General features: G+C 40.7%; 1 protein-coding gene across 1 annotated transcript in view; it reads left to right on the forward strand.

Moving 5' to 3' along the window:
• The window catches only part of Rg (rugose), a 255,743-nt gene that overhangs the window by 80,008 nt on the left and 154,242 nt on the right, over nucleotides 1-21,493 (forward strand). Inside the window, exon 2 of the mRNA XM_064051786.1 lies at nucleotides 14,923-15,027. Coding sequence (XP_063907856.1) covers nucleotides 14,923-15,027 — 105 coding nt within the window. The remainder of the gene's footprint in view (nucleotides 1-14,922; nucleotides 15,028-21,493) is intronic.

A 21,493-nucleotide genomic window follows, 5' to 3' on the forward strand; every position in this document is an offset into this window, starting at 1 on the left:
AAATTAGAAAAAAGAAAAACTCCAAAAGTTGAAAACTCAAAAAGTTGCTAATCGAAAAATTGATTTATTGAAACGACATCAGTTTTACGTAAACTACAGAGAAGATTCGACTCTGTCTCTGTTTAATTATGGGGACAGCGAACACCCAGCTTCTAAGATGAATGTAACAATAATTTTCCACATTTATTTTTTAAATATTAGAAAAAAAAATTGTCCAGAAATATGTCGGTCATAGCCTGGCTCATAGAACAAGCCGCCCTTGCTATTTTGTGTTTGGAAAGATTTTCATATGTCGTTTCCGGCGTGTGCATTTTACGACTTGCATTTAAAGTTTAATAATATCGTGGTTAGTGTGTTGAACACATTCCGAGGTATGCATAAATTCAACTTTTATTATAGTGTTGGTGTCGTGGTGAAATTTCCACCGTAGATGGAATGCGTTGAAAAATGGTGGAGGCGCCGGTGTAGCTTTTATTGCCGGGATTTGAACCGCAATGATTTTCACGTTCCTGTGACTTTGGATTTTCGTCTAGCGTGTGTCAAAAATAATGACTGTGAGCTTTGTGCCACTCAAACGAATGACTGTCCAGCGATAAAGCCGATTTGGGTCGGTCTGAGGTTAGCAGGTTGAATAAGGTCTCCGTCTGCCTCCCTTCCACTCCCGGAACATTTACCATCTACCGGATTCTGACACAGATAATCAATTAGAGATGAACGTTCTAAAACGTTGTATTTCTCGGTATCTGTAGCTTTCACATAGTGATTTATCGTGTCGTCGTTGCGTTGAGTGGCGCGCGACTTTTTGTCGTCGCGTGATTGATTCGGTTCGTCCGGCAAGTGATCAAGAGGATGATTTGCATTTGATGGTAGGATAACGATGTGTGCGGAGTCTTTAGAGAGCACACAGATGCGGGTGTAACTGCCGCTTTGGCGAGCTTTTCGCTGATTGCTTTGATCGTAGTCGGGTTTCCCCCTCTCGTGCTACTTGACATTTTTTAAAGAGAGCTTTGGCGGAAGTTTTCTAATTTGAAAATTGCGTTTCTCCATTTATATCGAGAGAACACAAAAGTGAAAAAACGCGGACGCGATAATGACGATCGAGGGGATGGAGTTTTTCCTTGTTGCGTCGTCCTTAACAGGACCTAATAACCTTAGCCATCTGAAACCTTACATTCTTGCTGAACGAGAGACAAAAGCGGCAAGTAAATAAATAAAGCGCCCTAGAGCGACTGTCTCCCAAGAACATTAAAGACAAATACTCAAGATAAGGGACATTGTCGAAGTTGAGTCACGAGACGTCTCAAAGGGTAACAATGGAGGACCTTGTTTCGACGACAACGCATCTGTTGTTGTTTTATGGTTGCTTTTCAGGATGTCTTTTCGACGACTGCACTCCGCTTTTCGACGGGACGATTTATTTAATGGCCGACTGCATAAACAAATCGCTTTCTCGTCCTCGCGAAGTCTATTCGTCCTGTAAGCACCTATTTTTCAATTGGATGATGGGAGTCGGCGTTTTTTCGCCTTTCTTCCTCACGCGTCCATTTACAAGTGCTCTAATGCTGTTCGGGTTGGTCTCACTTTTCTACTGGGACGGGGTCTGCAGTTGACGTTTTCAACATTTCCCTTCGAGATGAAAAACTTTTCACATAAGTATTTCGAATGGCATTTTTGGAGGACGTTCAATAAGCAGAAGCGGTTTTTCCGGAGGAGATTAATAGGAAGGGGTGGTGACTTCTTGCTCGTACGACGGGAATTTCGGCTTTAGGACACTTGAACCCATCTCGATGCGCTGCTGTATTTCACTGTATTCGATTTGTTGCCCCACTAGGATGTTTGAAGTGGCAAAACCTTCGACGGAAATTTCTCAAAACGGATACCTACACGGAAAATCATTAACCATTCGCTACTATTCAAAATATATTACAGAATGTTTAAAAAATTGCGGTAAGGTTGCAGAAATGTTTCGTTTCAAAACCCTTGACTTTAAGTATGAAAAACTCGTCAGCTTTTGTCCCGTTGGTTTATAGGACGACTTTATGAAGTATCATCAGTTTTACCTTTGAACATTTCCAGTGAATGTTTTGTCGCTGTGACTTTTCTGTGCTGTCAATGAGTGGCTGTTTTTTCACAAATCGTTGTGCTCATACTCCGCTGGCAAATAAAAGCGTTTTTATTTTTCGTGCGACCGAACAGGTGTCGCAATGAGCGTTAATTTCAGGAAGCCAAACGACAAGTCGTTTCCATTTCGGCGGATGATTTATCGACTCCGACCGTAAAGTTTCCAAGTTAACTCTCGCCGAACGAGTGCAGAGATTTTTGTTTTAATTATTTGGGAAGGTTTGTTAAGTCGTCGGACTAATTAAATTTTCCACGTTGGTAGCGCAGAAGAGTCTTATATACCCACTCTCCGTCTTCCACTTTCCAAAGTCTTCAATATTTAGGACATAATAAAACCTCTCGTACCTATCCTGCGGGATTTCGGTTCGCTCTGCGTTTACTGCGGCCAAAGCTCGCGACGTGAATACGTAACACGAGAGGCGAAATCTTTTCTTCGAGCACCTCACAAGATGAAATGTTTTTCGGTATCGGAAACCCCTTCTGCCAGCACGTGGGGGTTTTATCAGTAGTTAATACAATTTCCGGATTATTCACCTGACCTATTTTATAATGCCAAATCGGATTTCCCCCGCTCTGATTTTAGTTCTGAGATACGGAGAGATCAATTATGATCTCGGAATGAACCGCCCGCCCTCCGGGCGACGGCGACGGCGGCGGCGAACAAGCTGCCATCGCAAATCCAATAATAAATTCTATCAGTGTTTGCGCTAAATTGCAGATTGCTACGCTGAAGGCATGCACTTCTTTGATCTAATAAGCTAGTGTAATGTAATAATCAGCGAGCCAAGAGAGAACTTTTTTTTGGTCTGTCTTGGACTGGAGAACTTTCCAGGACACTTGCTTAATGCCGAGATAATTGCGTCGGGTTTTCTCTCAACAAATCCTCTTTGTAACAACAAACATAAATTTTTACGCTTATTATGTCTGCCATGTTGCCATCCCTGTGGGCGAAACAGAGCCTCAAGGAATTAAATGCTCGTACGTTATGAATTTACTCCGAATTTAATTTGGACGCACGGAATGTAAATACTAACGCTAAGCATCTCTTCCTTTTAATAAAAAAAACATCAAAAAATGTGAATTAGTAGAAAGCACGCCAGTTCTCAAGGTCAGGTTTTGACCTCGGTTGCTACCTTCATTTCTACTCATTTAATATTGTTTATTATTATTGAATTGTGGAGCGTTTTGCGTTTTAAATCAACCTATAGTGGAAATTCCGCCGCTGAAGCAATCTTCCCGCGTAAACTTTTTTTTTCATTTTTAGAAAGCGAAAAACTTGCTTCACCATGTAGCGCAGCGAGATTCTTGATGAAACTTGTTCTCCCATGTGGATAAATATATTCAGCACAAAACGATGAGAATGAAATTTATTAACAGCGCAATAAATTTCGATAAAAGCAAAAAGTTTCCTTATTAAGCCCTAATGAAATTCTTCAAACCTTTCACTTCAGCCTTCACCCCCGAACTTTTTCCATGAAAAATTCAAAATAAAAGATAATACGAGCCGATTTTTTAAAGCGAACTCCGAGGGGAATTATAAATCATAAGTTAACCCCTCTGTGCTCGCACAATGGAAATTTTGCATCGTGTTTATGAATATTTGGCTGTAGGTGCGTGATTTGCACGTGATCAGTTTGGCTCCCAGTTTCATTATAATTTTTTCATCCCCGCAATACAAAAAAGTCCACTCCGAAACAATTTACCATTCGGAATTCAGAAAGGTGTTCGTATTTCAGCGTTTCAATATCGCACATGAATATAAAATATTTTCCATTGAATTCATACAACTCCCCACGGAAAAAAACCTGTAGTTGAATCGAAGGTTGTGCCAATAAATCACGGCGACGAAACGTACAAAAAAAAATAGATGCGACCGAGGCCGTTTTATACACTTGTGTGCTGCGTTACAATGAACGGGGACACATGAAAATTTGAAATATGGACGCTACATTTGCCTGAGAAAAATTTTCGCGCTCACAATGGGGCAGTTTTGACGCGATGAACAAGTTGTAACTCTTCGGGGAGTTAATTGAAATTTTGATGTGGCCCTTCTGGCTGAGGGAATTAATCAGGTTTGCTTGCAGTCAGGGGTTTTGGGCGGGAGATTGGTGATCGAAAATAGGATAACTGGGTGCAGTAGGAATTTAATTAGGGAGTACGGTATTTTAACGGAATAATGCGATCGAAGTGCACTTTGTTGGAACTTTGAAAGATGCTTGTCGTTTTTGCTGGGGCTTCACCGAACGTATTTGCTTAATTGAAAGTGCCACAGTTTCAACTTTTCCAATCGGAAAGTTATTAAAATGCGGTAATACTATCGATATTTCCAGTGTTTTAGGGTGTCCTGGGTACGTTGATGTGGTTTTAAGAAAGGTGACTGCAGATAGGTTCGGATCTATGCATATTCTAAATTGTCTAACCCTTATGATAATGTTTCCATCTAGTTTGCATGTCTCACTCGTAATAGTTGCTCCGTTATTCAGTTTCGAAGTTTGAAACACTAACTAGTGACAATTTTATACAATTTCTATAGAACTTTTAATTGACCTTTTGGGGATAGTATGATTCAACAATGACTATATAAAGAATGTAGCGAATGTTATAAAACTTATTCCTCCTGATTTTCATTAAAGTTTACAAAATTAACCTGTAGTTAACAATGAAAATATCGTAGTGTCATATTTATGTCCATTGTTCTATGTTTTGGATCATGGCGGAGTAGAGTTTAAAAATATTAAGTTTTTCGTTGGGTCGGAATATGAAACGAGAAAGGCTTGAGCCGTATAGGAAGAAGTTTGAGCCGTCGATCGTCCGCAAGCTCAGGCGCCGCATATCCTAACAGTCTCCAGGAAAATGCCGTTAGCTCTATGATTTATGATGAGATGCTAAAAATAACACGTCGATGTTAGTGAGCACACAGCAAATTCTGTTTATTCCGTCCTAATAAGATTGTTATGGCGTTCGACCATATTTAACTGTTCATATTGGTTCGTCCAGGATCGTTATTTGCCCCTTGGCAACGGCAATATTATTCTGTCGTGACGATATTGGAAATCCAAGAGTTTTCTTCAAATAGAAACGAGGGAAAACACCTGCTCATTTAACCATCTCTTTTTATTAATGTCGTAAATTTTGCCCCTGATGCATATACATTTTTTCGGAGTTCAAATTTATGGGGGTTTTTCTAATTTAAAAATGGATTTGCGGTCGGGACGACACCGACTAGGGGAGGGTTCCATATTTAGTAGTACAGGGAGCCTCATAGAGATGATAGAGAAGACGTATCACTGCAATAAATTACATAATTAGAGATCAAAGAGGTACGTTTCGTAGAAACGCGCTTTGATGGCGAATAAGGTGTGCAATATGAACCTGGAAAACATCTTATCCATCTAATTGCTCGTTTAAAGTTTGAACAGTTTTATGAATTTTTATTGCAGTCAAAGGAGCTGACATTTCGCAAATTAATCCGAGTGCAATTAGGTTGTGCAGAACGGGAGCGAATACCTAGAATTTTACATCTGAATCAATTGGTGTGGGTAGTAATAACGGTACAAATCAAGGTCACACTAGCGACCTTGAGAAACGCCCGTACTTCTACCTTTACTGTTGGGTCTTTTTAGAGATACTTAATTTTTTTTCTGCTATATTTCGGAATGCCAGTATTACAATCGTACATATTTTTCCGATTCGGCGTCTTCTTTATTGAAACGCTTTGCTCTTTCATTCCCGCCCCGGCCATTGTACTTGCGATATTAATTTTTTACAATAGCTACGAAACGTACGTAGTACGATGTCGCTCATATCATCTGAAGTGTGCAAGAATTTTGTGTCGCCGGCTGATTTCTTTGTCGTATTCGCAAGCTTGTATGCTTGAAAAGGTTGAAAGATGCGAAACGCTATTTTGTTTCTGTCGCGTTACTTGATCCTTCATTGAACAAAACAGAACCAAAAAGTGCATCCGCCTCAGACGGTCGTAAACTGTTTTCTGAAACAACAGAGCAAGAAATGTAAGGTAAAGATGGAGACGACGCTCGAAAATGCACCAGACGACGACGTGCATGAGAAATAAAAGAAGATGAAACGAGTTAAATTGAAATTGCGATAACCACAGCAGTGACGGAGACAGATGGAGCGGTGGATAAGTTTAAAATCCCGAAGTCAGTGGGATTTTAAAATGGGAATGATGAAACGTCAGCGAAAAGTAAGAAAAATGGAGGTGTATTGAATACAACAATCGGGGAGATTGTAATTGTGGAAGTATCTCAAGGGAGGTTTTATGGTATGAAAAATAAAATTTTTCCAACGGATAGACAATTCATCACGTGAATAGCGCACGGTCGTTTGATGAATTTCGATTCCATTTTAACCTCTGAAGAGCTCCATTGTGGAAGCTTCCACTGGACAGACCTAACTGGTCTGCATGACTGCCCAGCACCCTTTGATGCCGCCCGACTACGGCATAATTCCATGAATAGTGGTGCAAATTTCAACAGCAGAGCCAACACCATTGTCGGTATAGTTCAAGCATCCTAAACAAAAGTAGTGAAATTGCAAATGATTTATATAGGATTCACATCGGGCACTTAAAGCACGATAATCGAACTAAAACGCAGCTCGCCGCGCCCACCCATTCCACGGTCGTCACTACCACACTAATCTAATTTTTTCTCTCGGAAGACAAAATCCTGCCGCCATTGTGCACCTAAATCCGGCTCTTTTTTAACTCTCTTGAAAATTCTTCTCCCGATTCGGCCTGCATCGATCCTCATCCATCACCTTCTCGCCTCGCAGACAGGCATGTCTTCGGGCCAGGCGGAGCCCAGTTGACAAATTTTTACGGGCGACTTGCAAATTTGATAGAGGCCTTCCCATTATCCTTCGTAACGTTGATGAGAGGACCTTCGTCGCCGCCGCCGGTTCATCTCTTAATTGCATCGTCCGCATGATTAGACCGCGGTTGGGGCGGCGGCAGCCGCCTCTCAGATCTCCTCATCAAGTGGTGGCGATGCCCTCAACTGCTATGTAGTTACCGGTCACTCCAGGCATTAATGATGTCCAGGATTACATTAAATTATCCGCAGCTTCCGATAATGGACACGACCAATTCGACCGCATCCCATTCAATTATGGTGGGTGGAATTAATGTGGTGTGGAGATGACTAGTTGATTCCATTTCCAAAAGGGAGGGGTTGATGAGAGGGTCGCTGTAAGGTGGAATTGGGATCGGCGGAGATGTGAACGGTGGTTTTGTATGGAAGGTAGGGAATTATCGAGAATTATTGTCTGCTAAAATTAATTAAAAGCTTCCAGTAAAAGCACTGTCTGACTGGTTTGCAATTTACGTTCCTGTGGGCTGTAGTCATTTTTAGACCATTTGTTCGAACTTGTTCTTTGTTATTAAAATTAAAAGGTTCCCTCAGTTCAGTTAATAATAATAAGTCTTATACCTATAGCATTTTCCTGATTTAAGCTGACTATGAAGGCAACCCGTTTTCGTGAACAATGTAAGTAAAATTCGTGGAAAGCGACTTTTTATACAAAGGAGGACTAATTTCTGTTAGAAGAGAATTAGTAACTTCATTGGCAAATAGGAACGCACTAATCTGGCTTGCGAAGCCCATTCGGTTCGTTGTTCTCTTCCTGAATAAAAACCTATTATAGTCTCAGACTTACAGAGATTTCTCCATGACCTTGGTGGAGTTCCAGAGGAAATTCAATTCTCTGGAGGGTCGACGGGGTCCACTCTCTATGCATAGCCGCCGGATCCAGAGAACTTGATGTATTCATAATGCGAGATTCGGTTCAGTTGCGGATTTTCTCGTCGAAAATGAAATCGTATTGTATATTTGAAGCAACGTCTGATGTTTTCTTGCGGCGACTTCTAGATAATTACTGGCGAAAATTGAACGATACGTAATACGACGGGAGTGTGACGACGGATCAAGGGAAAGCAATCATCTCGGTTGATCCTTAATAGCGCTTAGAACGAACTTACAGTATCTCCCAATCTAACACCGAGCTTTTTCTGAAGCATCGACACAAATAAATACGGGAAAGCTGCGGAGCTTTCAAGACGTGTTCATTACTTCGCTATTATCTTTAATCGAAGGGCTAATAATTGCAGCCAAGGTCGGAGAATGAGCAAAACTGAATCAAGAAGACAAAGGAGTAACAATTTTGATGATGGCGGGTAATGCAATAATGCATCACGCTCTGAGGGCTGCAACATCCATTAGCGGAAATTAAATGCACACCAGAGCCATTTTAATCCCGGTTTTTCGCATCCAAACTTGTCATATCGGCACTCTGTGTAATGATGCATGGTTTTTGCAGTAGCTTATCATATTGGCTATTAAATGAATAGTGAACTGAGCAGAGCATTTACGGATTTAGTATAAATTGGAAGTCGGTAGTCGGCCGCTTCGTGAAGGTTTTACATTCATTGCATCAAGACAAAAAGTCGTTTTCTTATACAGAATACTATCACCATTGTTGATGGTGTGAGAGTAGTTATGGTGGTAGCATCCAAGGTCACATCTATATGACCTTCATCACTACCGTTATTACTACTCTTACAGATTATTACAGGTGTAATATTTTAGGTCTTTCAGTCGAACATTCACTTTGATTTAATGCTTCGTGAACTGGATGGTGCAATTATGCATTCGTCGTAAATTGAGAAATAGTGTCTGATCATCATCACGCAATCGGAGGTCTTGCCCTAATTGACGGAAGATGAAAGAAGTACTTAAAATGCGATTTTAATAACGTTTTCCTCGTCCGCACTTGTCACATCGGCGAACATGATGATGCATCGTTTTAATACGACCTCATCACAGTCGATGTAAAGGGAAATTAATGAAGTATAGAGAGGCAAATGTGGTAAAAATTCCGTCCTTCGACTTGATTTAACGACAACGGAGCGCTTTTTAATGGCGCGCTCGAGACGCACCCATATTTGGTACTTAATGGTCCGAACAATAAAAATTCACGTTTGCCTCTGTCAAAAATTTTTGATGTTGGATGTTTAATGATGTTTGAGCAGATGACGCTTAGCGCAGTAAAAATCTCGAGTAAATTTTTGGTGGCTACAGGTGCTGGCTTTGCTGAGGGAAATTGCAGTCTTTGAGCGTGTTTTCGCTTGGTCCTAAGTAAATAGTTGCTTAAGAGCAATGGGCCTCAAATTTCCCGTTGTAATCTGCACTGGCGTACAATCTGCACAAACAACTGAAGCATTTACATGTCCTATTTATCACATGGAGTGGTAAATGGAGTTGGGGAAATAGTTTAGCGGCGATTTTGAAGTTGTGCGGTCGAGTTCCACCGAAATTCTGTTTATTTTAAGCCTAGTAATCTACTTAGAGTATTTTTTAACGATTTTCTCGTGCAAGTAGGAGGCTTAAACTTAACAGAAAGAGAAAGGGGAGCAACAATAGAGGCAAGTAAATACCCATATACAAATAAGAAGATTAAATAGAGGAAAAACAGCGGAAATGCTTTTACCAGATGAAACAAAGTCAGAAAATCATACTTAAACGTTTGAATAATGAATGAGCAAGAATGGAGGAAGTTGCCAGAAAAACGGAAAAGGGAACATTATATGTTTAAAATAAATACAAGTTCTGCAGAGTCTCGTTGTCTAGCTACGTTTGATTCTTCCAGCGTCTTCGACCGTTTTAATTAACGCTCGTCCTAGTTTCATGTGTAAACTTGCACTTGCCCCATTATAACAAACTAGTCGCCTCTATTATGACTCCCTCTTGCACAAAAACGTGCTTTTCTGCCAGTCGATTAATCACTGGAAACAAACACGCCGCTGCATTCATAAAGCAATCTGCAAATCCAGGAGATTGAACCAACTCCAAAGAGATTCGAAAATTGCTGTGGCAATCTGGCAGTGAAGGAAAAATTTTCACTCCACGAGTCTAAAGCTCGCACTATAATTTGAAGAATTTAATCAAAACACGAAGTGGGTGTGTACATGTCTGTTGTCTCTCTCCCTCCTTAATCGGATAATGTATACTTTCTAGTTGAAATCAGCATGTAATCCGCTCGCTGAACCGTCGTATTAATATGATTTAGAAGCTCTACTTTAATAACACGTTTTGTAACGTTGTTATGTAATTTGTAGTTGTTTGGTGCGGATTGGAGTATACAAAAGCTGTACCGCGTCACAGGGGGCGGCTGTGCAGGAGAGCGATTGGAGGGTTGAATGTGAATATGTAGTTAAGTGAAAATTGATACTTAGTCACTCGTGTTGTCAGAGGGTTGTTTGTGGCGTACGAAGTTAAGGAATGTGTGTGCATTTGGTTATGAGTTGGTTATTACGAAGATCAGTTGAGGTGGCGGCGAAAATCAATCAATTTTCTTTATTAACGCCGCAAACATGCTCTTATTACAGTTATATATAGAAAAAATAAAAAGAACCCGCCTTGCTTCGAATCAAAGAGGAAAACTTCATTGGTGTTTTATTGTGCGTCCAGAATGACTTCCTGCAGTGAATTTTATTTATAGCGAGGCAGTTCAGGTAATTTCACATCTAATGCCAGTCAAAAGGGAACGGACGGTAAAGGCGGCCCTCCATTAGTCAGTCTTATTGAGATTGATCAACCTTTTTTTCTCAATTGAATGAGAGTAGACCGTCGGTCCACTTCCGTTCAATTTGGATAATCAATTTGGCCGATGTAACGAGAACGAAGATGTATTGAAACGTGGAAACGTTCTAAATTATTTACTTGAAAAGATCGTCCGAAGCTTGCGGCAGTTGCGTACAATCAACAAAAAGCTGTATCGAATGAGTACTCGAATAGATTTCTAAGGATCGTAATTATACAACTTATCAATATGTTTGATATTTAAAACAATGAAGTGAATCGACACAAGTTGGAACGTCGAGCCCCTAGTTGCTCTTCGCAGTGGCTAGTGTATTCCGCTTTCTTGTAGAATAAATCTGAATTTCCGCGTGATCAGATAGCATTGGCAATGCAAACATTTAAATTATTTATTTCGTGGAACTCCCTTGGGCGCTTTAAACGTAATGGTGTCAGTATTCGGAGCCACGTTGGTGACCTCGGGAGGTGGCTCCATTACTACACATCTTGATTATGCGCTGCTTTATTAATAGGAGAGGGTTATGCGTCATGTTTAGCATCGCAATTTTCTCAGCGGTGGAGCGGCGTTTGTATTTTTTGTTCGACGAGGAAATCTGAATTTCCGTCCGATTGGAGATCATTGACGGTTATCGAAGTCTTCCGGTTTCCTCGCTCGCACCTCCGCTATTGTGCTTCCGGTATTAAAATTTAACGGCTGAAGGATAAAGGAGACTGGTAGGAAATTACACCTGCTAGATTCGCTTTGAGGTCCGTCGACGAAACAAAAGTGGAAAGCCGAGGGATAAAACCGAATCGTCGTTTCTCACTGTATCTCTCCCATGAACGTTTTCTTAAATATTTGCTAACGAAATATCTCGGCTCGGTTTCGGTTTCGTCCCTTGTTTGGTCTTTACGGGGTTTTGGCCTTTGCCACTTTGAGCAGAAGGAGAAGGAGGCAAAAGTGGAAAGTTTTAAGCACAGTGGCTCGCGTCGACTTAATTTGTGACTGGCGATAATATTTCCTCTCCGAAGAGAACAGCAGTGTTATTCTCTCGTTTAATTATATCTCGCTACTCATACTTTAATTACGCCGGGCCAAATTTAATAAAGTCCGGGCTACGGTTTATTAAAGCGCGGTCCTTTCGTCATTCGGAGATAACGACCGAGTTTTATCTTTTCTTTTACAAATTGACTCGGATGCATCTTGGAAAGTTCGAAGACCGCCTTCCGCTTCCACTTGGACAAACTTGCTCGTGAATCGGAGCGAAACTACTTGTGAGTAATTAGGACCCACTAGTTACTCGACTATTCCGGACATGCTTCATCTGCCTCGTGTATGTCCTAATTTTGGCGCAAATTCCGGTAATCCTAACGATTCTCTCCTGGATCGGCCAAGTCCGGGCTATGAATGAATCGAGGACTCTGTCATAAATCGATCAGGGGAAACCCACAAGTCGAGTTAGAAGCCACTTTGGAACTTAACTAATCCAAAATCCATTCGGCTTGTGAAATAACAGCGGCAAGTTAGTTGTAAGACAACGCTGGTATTAGTTCCATCCAACTTCAATTTAAGTTTCGTACCAGTCACTTAGCATACTGCTACATAGTAAATGTATCGAATTAGTGGAACCTTTAGCGAATACAATGCCGGGCCCAAATCCTCGAAGAGCAGCCGCTTTCAATGGCATGTCTTGACGAAGACGCTTTGTAATGGCTTTAATGGAATTAGCAAACATTTATAAGGGCGGGACTGTTTTTAAACGGCACCTACCAAGTCGGAGTTTATTATGGGACAGTCACAAAATTTACGTTTTTAGGGTTGTAAGTCGGTGCAGAAGGCTGCTAGCTCATATAAAGCGGTCGGAGAAATAAGTAAACGAAACGAAGACATCTGTAATGAATACCTTACGATATAGTCCTATTATAAATGAAAGCGTAATTGAAACATGCATTAGTAAGTTGTTTGAGTCAACGAAAATTAGAACAGCGTAATGGGTTTATTTTTATACATATAGCTGTGGGTCGATGTTTTATTTTAATTAAACGAGCAGTTTGTGCAAACACTATTTTTCGTCTAATGTGTTAATTAGTGCTGCATATCTAGGGAACAATTTAAAAACGTAGTACTTCGATGTTTACACTTTTTATACAAGTTGGAACAGGTCCACGACTTGAAAAATTATTTTTAATTTTTGTGGTTTGACGAAGTATCACCATTGATGATTTTTCATAGAGACATTTTTACAATTAATAATAATAATAATATATATCACTGCTCCATTAAAATGTTCCTTTTACGGGACAGTATAATGGTTGAAGGGGAAAAATAAATATGTAGAATATAACGTAAGTCGCTTCAGGCTTTCTTGCGAGAAATTGATGTGCATATCGTTAAAAATAAGTATGTGAAATCGATAGGTCACTAATAAAAATGTCAAATAACAAGTGACTTTTTCGGTAGTCCTTGAGAAAAATTCAATTTGTTAAAATATTCGCATGTAATCGTTCAGGTTACGTGATACAAACTTCAGAATGACGATACTTTGTCAACATGAGAGCTGTGGTGATAGGAAGTCTCGATTGCGGGGTCCAGAAAACCCTCGAAGCGGCGTTCGCGAACCATCCAGAGGCATGTATGGGTTTAAATAGAGGTCACCTTCAGGAACGAGGCAGTCTCAGTCAACCATTCAAGTCCAGTAAATGAGAGCATGAGTCTAGTCAAATCCATTTCAATCGACCGTAGTTTTCGATTTCAATTACTGTTTAACATAACAGTATTATTGCGATTGGGTGTAGTTTGTTGTGTAATATTATGTGTCTTGACCCTAAAAATTCTTGAATCTTTTTTAAAATCCATGGAGCTTCAAAATCTCTCTCTTTGGTTTTAGTTAGTGTAGGCGATTGTATTCGTCAACGATTTGGAACAATGAGCTTCCGGACCTCTATTTCTGTGACAATTGTGCTTCGACACAATACGATAAGTGCGCCAGTGACAGTTGATGTCCGTTCAGGTAGCGGTGATTTTTGCGTCGTTGAGGTGTCTGGAGTGCGATACGTGGAGGTGTTGGAAGCTTGAAAATTGTTTGTTCGGAGCTTGTGGTCGCACCATAAGATTAGTAACCATGTAAATTGGCCACGGAGGCCTAAATGCGTGTATTTACGACTCGCGGCGGTTTTGTTATGATAGCGCTAAGTCCTCCTTCCTGAAGTTAGAGTCGTGGAACGAAAGGGAGAATGCATGGCTCTCGCTCATTATTAATGGTGGGTAAAAGGATACAAGTCAAGAGCCAGGAAATAAATTAATTTCCTTTTGTGGAGATTTAGTGTTTTGAAGAATCGAGAGGAAAAAGTCGCCATTTTCCAGTCGGGTGTCCGAGCTGTCTGGAGAGATAATTTAATTATGCTAATGGCGTTAATCATGACTTTGAGATGGGCCGGGTCTTTGTTTTGTCGTATGCAAATATGTCGCGGCATTTAGGAGGCCATATTGTCGTCATCAGTTCCCGTCGGCTGTCGACAATACCCTTTCAGTTTGTTGTATCTTTTGTGTACGCGCGTCTGACTGATGAACGTGCCCGTAGTAATGTTTGTCTTTTTGGCATAACATTCGTAACATCAGAGCTGGAAGTTGAAATTCAACTCGGCAGCAACTAGGAACGTTAGATGCTGTCGGAAGGGAGAATCCGCTCGTTTTTCCTCCCCCATACATCATAAAATGGCGAAATTATTAGGATTGTTTGCATTGTTGTGAACACCTCCGTCCCGGTTCCGCGCTGTATCAAATTAGCGACGCTCTTGTCATATTAAACTTGCAGCATAATTTAAAGTTGGCAAAGTTCAACTTTGTTTGATTTAATTTGCATAATAGACGAACTTCGACGATTGTGTGTATACAGGTAGCGAAGTTCACCCGTCTGGTTGCATTTAATGAGGGAATTGTTTGGCGAAATCACAGGTTCCACCTTCCGGAAGCGAAAGACTTGTTGCGATGAGCGAATTTCCGGTGCGACTATTGCACGATAATCGCCCGGATTCGGTGCATTAACCACCTACAGGGGGCGGCCTGCCATGATCTTATCGATTATTTCACGGCTGTTGCACTCGTGCTTAAAAGTTGGCATTTTCGAGGCTTACGCCAATTTAACGAGTTATTAATTGAATATTAATTAACACCACTTCCGGCACTAACTTTGTTACGTTGTTTCAGCTCGTGGGCGGCGAGTTCGACATGGAGCTCAACTTCGTTATACAAGATGCTCAAAATATACGACACATGCTCGAGCTGCTCGATCACTGCCCTCCCAATCTACAGGTAAGAGAACACGACGGGCTTCACGTATCGCTCGAAATATTTTTCTTTTGATTCGTTTTATGACGCCAGAAGACTATCTCGGAAAATCCTAATGTCGAAACTAGAGATGAGGGCTTAGTTTACGCGAAGTCAGGAGACGTTTTATTTTAAATTAGTTTGAGAAGTCTCGAACCGAGCTAAATTGGATATGGTAGCAGAGTATCGACCTGAGTGTAATAAATTTGATGGATGCTTTGCAAAAACTGCTACCGCACGTCCACTGCTTCGTTCATCCTCGAAATCATTCACTCAGATCCGAACCTTTTATGAGGACTATTAATATATACCTATAACTTCATTGCAAACATTTTGAGCTTAGACGTAGATCCAGAATTATTGGACTCACAAAATTTACGTTTTGTGAGTCCAGCAATTTTTTTGGCTACGATTCCTTTTGAAAATTTTTTCAGAGAGCGAAGCGAGCTGCTTTTGATAAACGCGCCGCACAATCGGTTTACAATTAGCACATGGTTTTTATCAGAAATTAGGGTTATTTTCGACTTTTTTAAATTCGGCTGGAACCGCTGACAGATTGGCCGTCTATCTCAGCCGTTCCGGAATCGTTTTCCAACACTCTCTCCTCATCCATCCCGGAACCATAAAACCAATTTGGCGCTGATGAGAAATAAAACCGGTCTTTCCCGTACGTTTTATTACTTTTCCCCTCTTTCCCCGTCGTCCGCAACCCTCATTAGGCAGATCATAGCGATTTGATTTCACTTGAGCTTCCCTCGCCTCACAATCAAGGGAAACTATTATTATAATTATTATTGGCGCTAGTGTGCCGGCATCAGGCGCACGTTAAGATGATGTCTTTATCTCACCCCTGACAAGGATAATTATCACAACTACCCTATCTATCCGTACCTTTTCCCCTGTAAAAGTCGGGCGTCGTCACGTTCGAATCGACCTTCCTCAAATTGCTAATTAAGCTGACTGGACTGATCCTTATCTAGATTTCCGGCGCTCATTTTTCTCCTGGTGTTGCTTTCCCTTGAGTAAAAATGGCGGATGCGCCGGTTTGTTTACTAAACACTGAGTAATATTTACGTTCGGTTTGTTCACTGACATACTTCCAATATCTTAAAGTTAATGAGATTTTTCCTGGAGGATTGGTTCGGATTTCATGACGTGCAGAGAGAGAATCCGCGCGGAATGGGAATGAAGAAGTAGTTTTATTATTATTATTCCGAGGCGCAATCTGAATTCCATTTTGTTTGGTCATATAGCGCAGCGATATTTTATAACGCCTCGTTTCGTTACAAATGTGTTTATATGTGCTGTAATTCTGTCGCTTTTCAGATAAAACTTGCATTTTATAAAGAGGTAGATATCGGTTATGGTCGTAAATTTATCCTTCAGGGACATATCTATAAAAACCGCATGCGAAACTCGAGTTTTTCTCTTTGTCTCTTTCTCTTGTATTTTTATCAGTAGATTTCTCCGATACCGTTTCCTTTAAGTCCGCGGCATGATTCATGAGATCCGCGCTGCCGTTTTTCGGGGCCGCAGTATCTCTTTACAGTTTTCGCATGAATAAGGAAAAGTTATTGTTTTTCGATGTTTTTATCGTTCGATGTTCGACGCGCTATTGTTTCCACGACACGGAGTTTCGTTTTTTACTAGACGTAATTAATTTTATGGCGACGCGTGATAGTAAAGCCAACCGAGCGAATCAGTTACTACGGTTGTTTTTTCCTTCGAGAGCGTAGTAAGCTGCGTTTATCAATAATAGGCAATTTTGTCGCAGCGTTCAAGGCGAAAGTTGGAAAGTTTACATTACGACAGCCTACGTGACTTAGAATTGGTTCACGAGCTGTCACTGACCATGCGCTAATAATTAAATCTTGCACTAACTATGGCAATCAGCACCAGCGACGATAATCAAACTAATCAAGGCTACGGGTGAAGCACCCTCTCCACGGGAATTAATCAGAAGCTCGATAATTGACAAAAAATGCACTAACGAAAAAAGTTCAAATTAGCAGTTCATCCAATTAATTTAGTCGGTCATTAAATTAAGCGATAAATGGTGGTAATCAGTGTGATAATTAAAAAAATTGGTTTAAAAAGTTTAAACATTGCCCTCTGAAGCGTAACCAAACCATTTGGTCGACTTTTTTCTGAAGCTGTGATCCCTGGACTAATGTAAACAGTAAGGCTTACATGTGCACAAAACTTTTCGTTTTAAACACACCGACTCAATTTGTTAGCGGAAATCAGGACTTTTCCACCGGCAAATTGTGGCAATTATGTGCTGATTTGACTTACTTACTCACCTTTTGCGTTTGAAAGTTATTGTAGAGTTCCTCTTGTCAGTCTTTGCGTATAAATCTTCTTTCTCTTTCGCTATTTTTGGCTTTAGTTTTTTCTCGGCTGCATTGCGTTTGGAGAATTGATGACTTAGCCGCGTAAACGTTCCCTTTCCGGCATCAGCTGACCGCTCCGGTCCATCGATCTTGTCGAATTAGCAGGGAGCGAAAGAGACGTAAGAGAAAGAGACAGGGAAGTAGCAAACCACACCTGAACCGGACCGGCTGGTCGGATGGATCCCGATCCAAATTGGCTCTTAAATCACACCTCTGCTCAATTACAAGTTGCTGGCTCGCCTGCATAGACGAACTTTGGTCGGTATAGCGTCGAGCCGATACCGATATTGCACAACTTTTCGTTAATGCTCAATTGGTCCTGAGAAATGGTTTGCGTCTACGATATTTCATCCAAAAGGGGAGAAGCGTAAAATCTTGATAAATGACTCTATAGAGGAGCGCCGTGCGTATTCCCATCATTATTTTGATTTTACAGTTATTGGCCCCCGCGATGCTTATTAATCTTCGCTGTCAAATTGCCAAATAAATTCAACTGTCGCTGCGGATATTGAAAGAACGTCGTGAAGGATAACACCGCTGAAGTGTTTCGGCGGAATAATGACGAATTTATCGTAATTTTTTACGCACTTGAAATTTTTTGTTCTATTCAAATAAAGGCATCTGTTCCGAATCGCGGCTCGTGAAACTTTCAAGATAACGGTTCCGTTTCTTATTCTCTCCTTTTTTCTCATTTCAGAAACAGACGGTTTTTATCCTATATTTTTTCTCCCCATCCAGCGACTATAAATTTTACACATGTAAGACCTTAATTCAGTTTTTAGGGTAGACGCAGATTTATTAGTTTTGCATGTTTCGTTGTCATCTTTATCGCAGATGCCGGAAAGACGGAACTTTTTTTTATCTCCCAGCGAAAGACAGACCGAGCTTCAATTCGTTTATTTGAACAAAAACGGTGAGTGGGTATTCTGTTTGTTTCAAATTGCCAGGAAGAAAACACGACAAAGCTCTCCGCGTTCAGACGAAAATGAAATGCTCTGTTAAAAGCTTACGCTTATAAGTTTGGAATACAAAAGTATGTTAACATGAGCTACGGCCGACTGCCTGTCTACTGAATTATGAATGTTGGAGGCGGGTAGAAATGCGTGGTCGGAGTGGCTGCCCGACTAACAAGACAGGGCGATTATTTTAAAACAGCAACTATTTTGTGTCAGTTCTAACCGTAGACCGAATCGTAAAAGTCGTTTCTCTTCGATTAATCCTGGTCACAGAACCAAAATCCTGGTTACCGCACCGAACAAATCGTGTTTACGCCAAGCATGACGAATCATTTTAAGCCTTCGTGCTGGAGACTTTTTTTTATCTTATCAGCCTGTGAGAGCCGTGTCAATATCGATCATGCTTCGAGAAGAACAATGGCGCGTTTTCTTGAAGGTACTTTGACGGCGAAAATTAAAAAAGTAATTTATCAAGACGATATTGTTAACGATGTTCGAATAATGGGAATATTGCACGACATAGTGAAGATCAAAGTAATTAGAATGTCGACAATGAATCTTCCGGAATAAACGAGTCATTAAAGAACAAGAAAGGATGTTATTAACGTTCGGGAGGTTTCACGACGTGCGTCTGAAGATTCAATTATATTTATGTAATAATCTCTGAAAAGACTAGAAATTGATACGTGGAAGTTGTTTTTCTATTGATTGTAAAGCACTTGGATGAAATACACCTTTGCGAGAAAATCGCGCGTTAATTTAATTAAAATCTACACAGAGATGAGAAAATGGGGCGAAACTAGTGGATAGTGCATAACATAAAAGATAGTTGTTTACTTGATAAAATGGTCTTTTTTTATTGGTCATATAGTTGTTCCATTAAATTTAACAGCTGTAGAACAGTAGTACAAGACGTAGCTGCTTCAATAAAATGTCTTGACACGAAATTATCTTTCGGAGTTTAAATTTTTCAGCTTCAGCACGTTTGATTACAAAGACAGGCTGTATTAGGAAACTTTATAGAAGTACTAAAAATGTGATGTTGGGGATGCTGTAATCATAAAAACTACATTATAGTCTCATAAATTTTCAACCAGAAAACAACTTCTAAAACAATGGATACTAAACTATGGAACGTCGGGAATTTATACCGATTCCGTAATCATTTTATGATGATCATAGCAGCCGTCGTGAATTATTGTTGGTGGTACTCGAGATGTGTTCTTGCGGACCATCGTTTCTCGACTTTTGACTAAGCAATTTTCCTATCTCGCACTCCGGAGCAGCAAAGATAACAAGCTTATCCCATGTATATAGAGCAAGTCTGAAGACTCCTTGTGCAATTTCTAAAATTATTCAAATAAGAAAATGAAATCACTTGTGCCCATTATCTCCACTGAAATCCCCGTTAAGCTCCAACTAGGGTATCACCATTGAAGTGAATTTACCGATTAAATCCTGAGTGTACCGTAATGTGTACAGTATACATGAAGACGTCGGGCCTCAGGATAAGAAAGGAGCCAGACTATGATTACCATTGCTAATGCATTCGGGAAGCAAGTCACTATTACATCCACTAGAATGCACTTGCCAACATCTTCTCCATAAACATAAGCCGTGAAACTTTGCAAATTTATGCGGCGGCATCGTATCCTGCCTCTGACTAGAATCGCCCGTCGTCACGTTAATCGCTAAATTAAAAATCATTTTCGAGACGCAAGTAACGGCGCCGTTGCGGACGCAAATAATCCTCGGAGCTTTATGGAGCGAATAGTTGAGTTATGGCTAGTGTTGGGCGGTCGGGATTTGGACCACTAGAAGCATAGGTATACAAGTCCAGTGGCGCACCGCGAAAGATTTAATAGAGTACGGGGGCTAGCACAGAACTCTGCGACATGCATCTCGTAACCTATATAAATTGAGTTGTTAAAAATAACTTAGTGGTTGTAGATTTTCCCTTAAGAATGTCATGTTGAGTTGGTGGTAAGTAAGTTGAAACATGATTAGAGATGCGAGAGTGGAGTGCAATTTCAAAGATTTGTGCAAAATGATTCGTGACTGTAATTGGACGATAATTAGTAACGTCGCTCCTATTATTTTCCTCATAAGGTGGTGTAATCCGAGATACTTTCCCTTTCATTGGAAACAAGACTTTTTTATTATTAAATTGATGATTATTTTTAATGGTCTGCACAAAACGGAAGCAAAATCTCTAATAAAAAATGACGATAAACGACCAATTTCGTCCTCATTAATCTTCGTAATATTTGAATTGTCCAAACACTTGTCACAACGGAGGTATTGCGAAAAAAATCTCGACGGTGGTTAGTCTACAACGCCAGAAGTCGCACGATAAAAATCACCAGAGTGCGGCACTCTCGCTCTTTCCCGATTAAACACAAGCGGGAGACGGCTGGCGGAAGGGATTGTTTTGCTGCGATTTAACATCCACACTTCCTTTGTTCAAACAAACTTAGGGTTGGTATCTCCGAGGAACTCAATTTCGTCGCGCGTCTTCGAATTCCCTTCGAGTTTTGCTCGATGTCCATCCGTAACGAGCAACTCTTCATAATATAACGTCACATCTTGCGGAAAACTCGGCAGGAAATTGAGAAAAATTGGGTTTTATAGATGCGGTGGTGGAACGGAGGACGTGCCGCGAGATGGTGATCATTAACCGCTTTTACTTTTTGCGATGCTGAGGTTGTTTGGTGAATTTGCGATATTTTCTCTCGCAGAATGAGACGTACCGCAGATTGGCGAGGTCGTGATTGCGTGTAATTTGTGTAGGTTTCGGCTTCGTTACGCTAGGGTGCTGGAATTGGGGAGTGTTTTAAAGGGGCTTCGGGCGACACATACACGTTGGTTGAAGACAATGAGGGTGTACTCAAATTCTGGCTGTGGTCGCTGCATTACTTCCAAGTTTGGCAAAGTGGAAGTTTCTGTGGGGATACCTAGATTGTTATCCTGGTCACGGCACCAAATTATGCGCGGACCAACTATAAATTCAAAAATAATTTCTAGTAATTATAGGACGTTGCCAAAGTGTCTAAATCTCGTAGTTTTGTCCATTGTTTGTTTTCTGTCCAATTAGCAGCCGGA

Source organism: Zophobas morio, unplaced genomic scaffold (assembly GCF_036711695.1).
Source record: "Zophobas morio isolate AGI-343-1 ecotype UQ-CSIRO unplaced genomic scaffold, CSIRO_AGI_Zmor_V1 ptg000002l, whole genome shotgun sequence".
In the NCBI taxonomy this organism is placed as follows: domain Eukaryota; kingdom Metazoa; phylum Arthropoda; class Insecta; order Coleoptera; family Tenebrionidae; genus Zophobas; species Zophobas morio.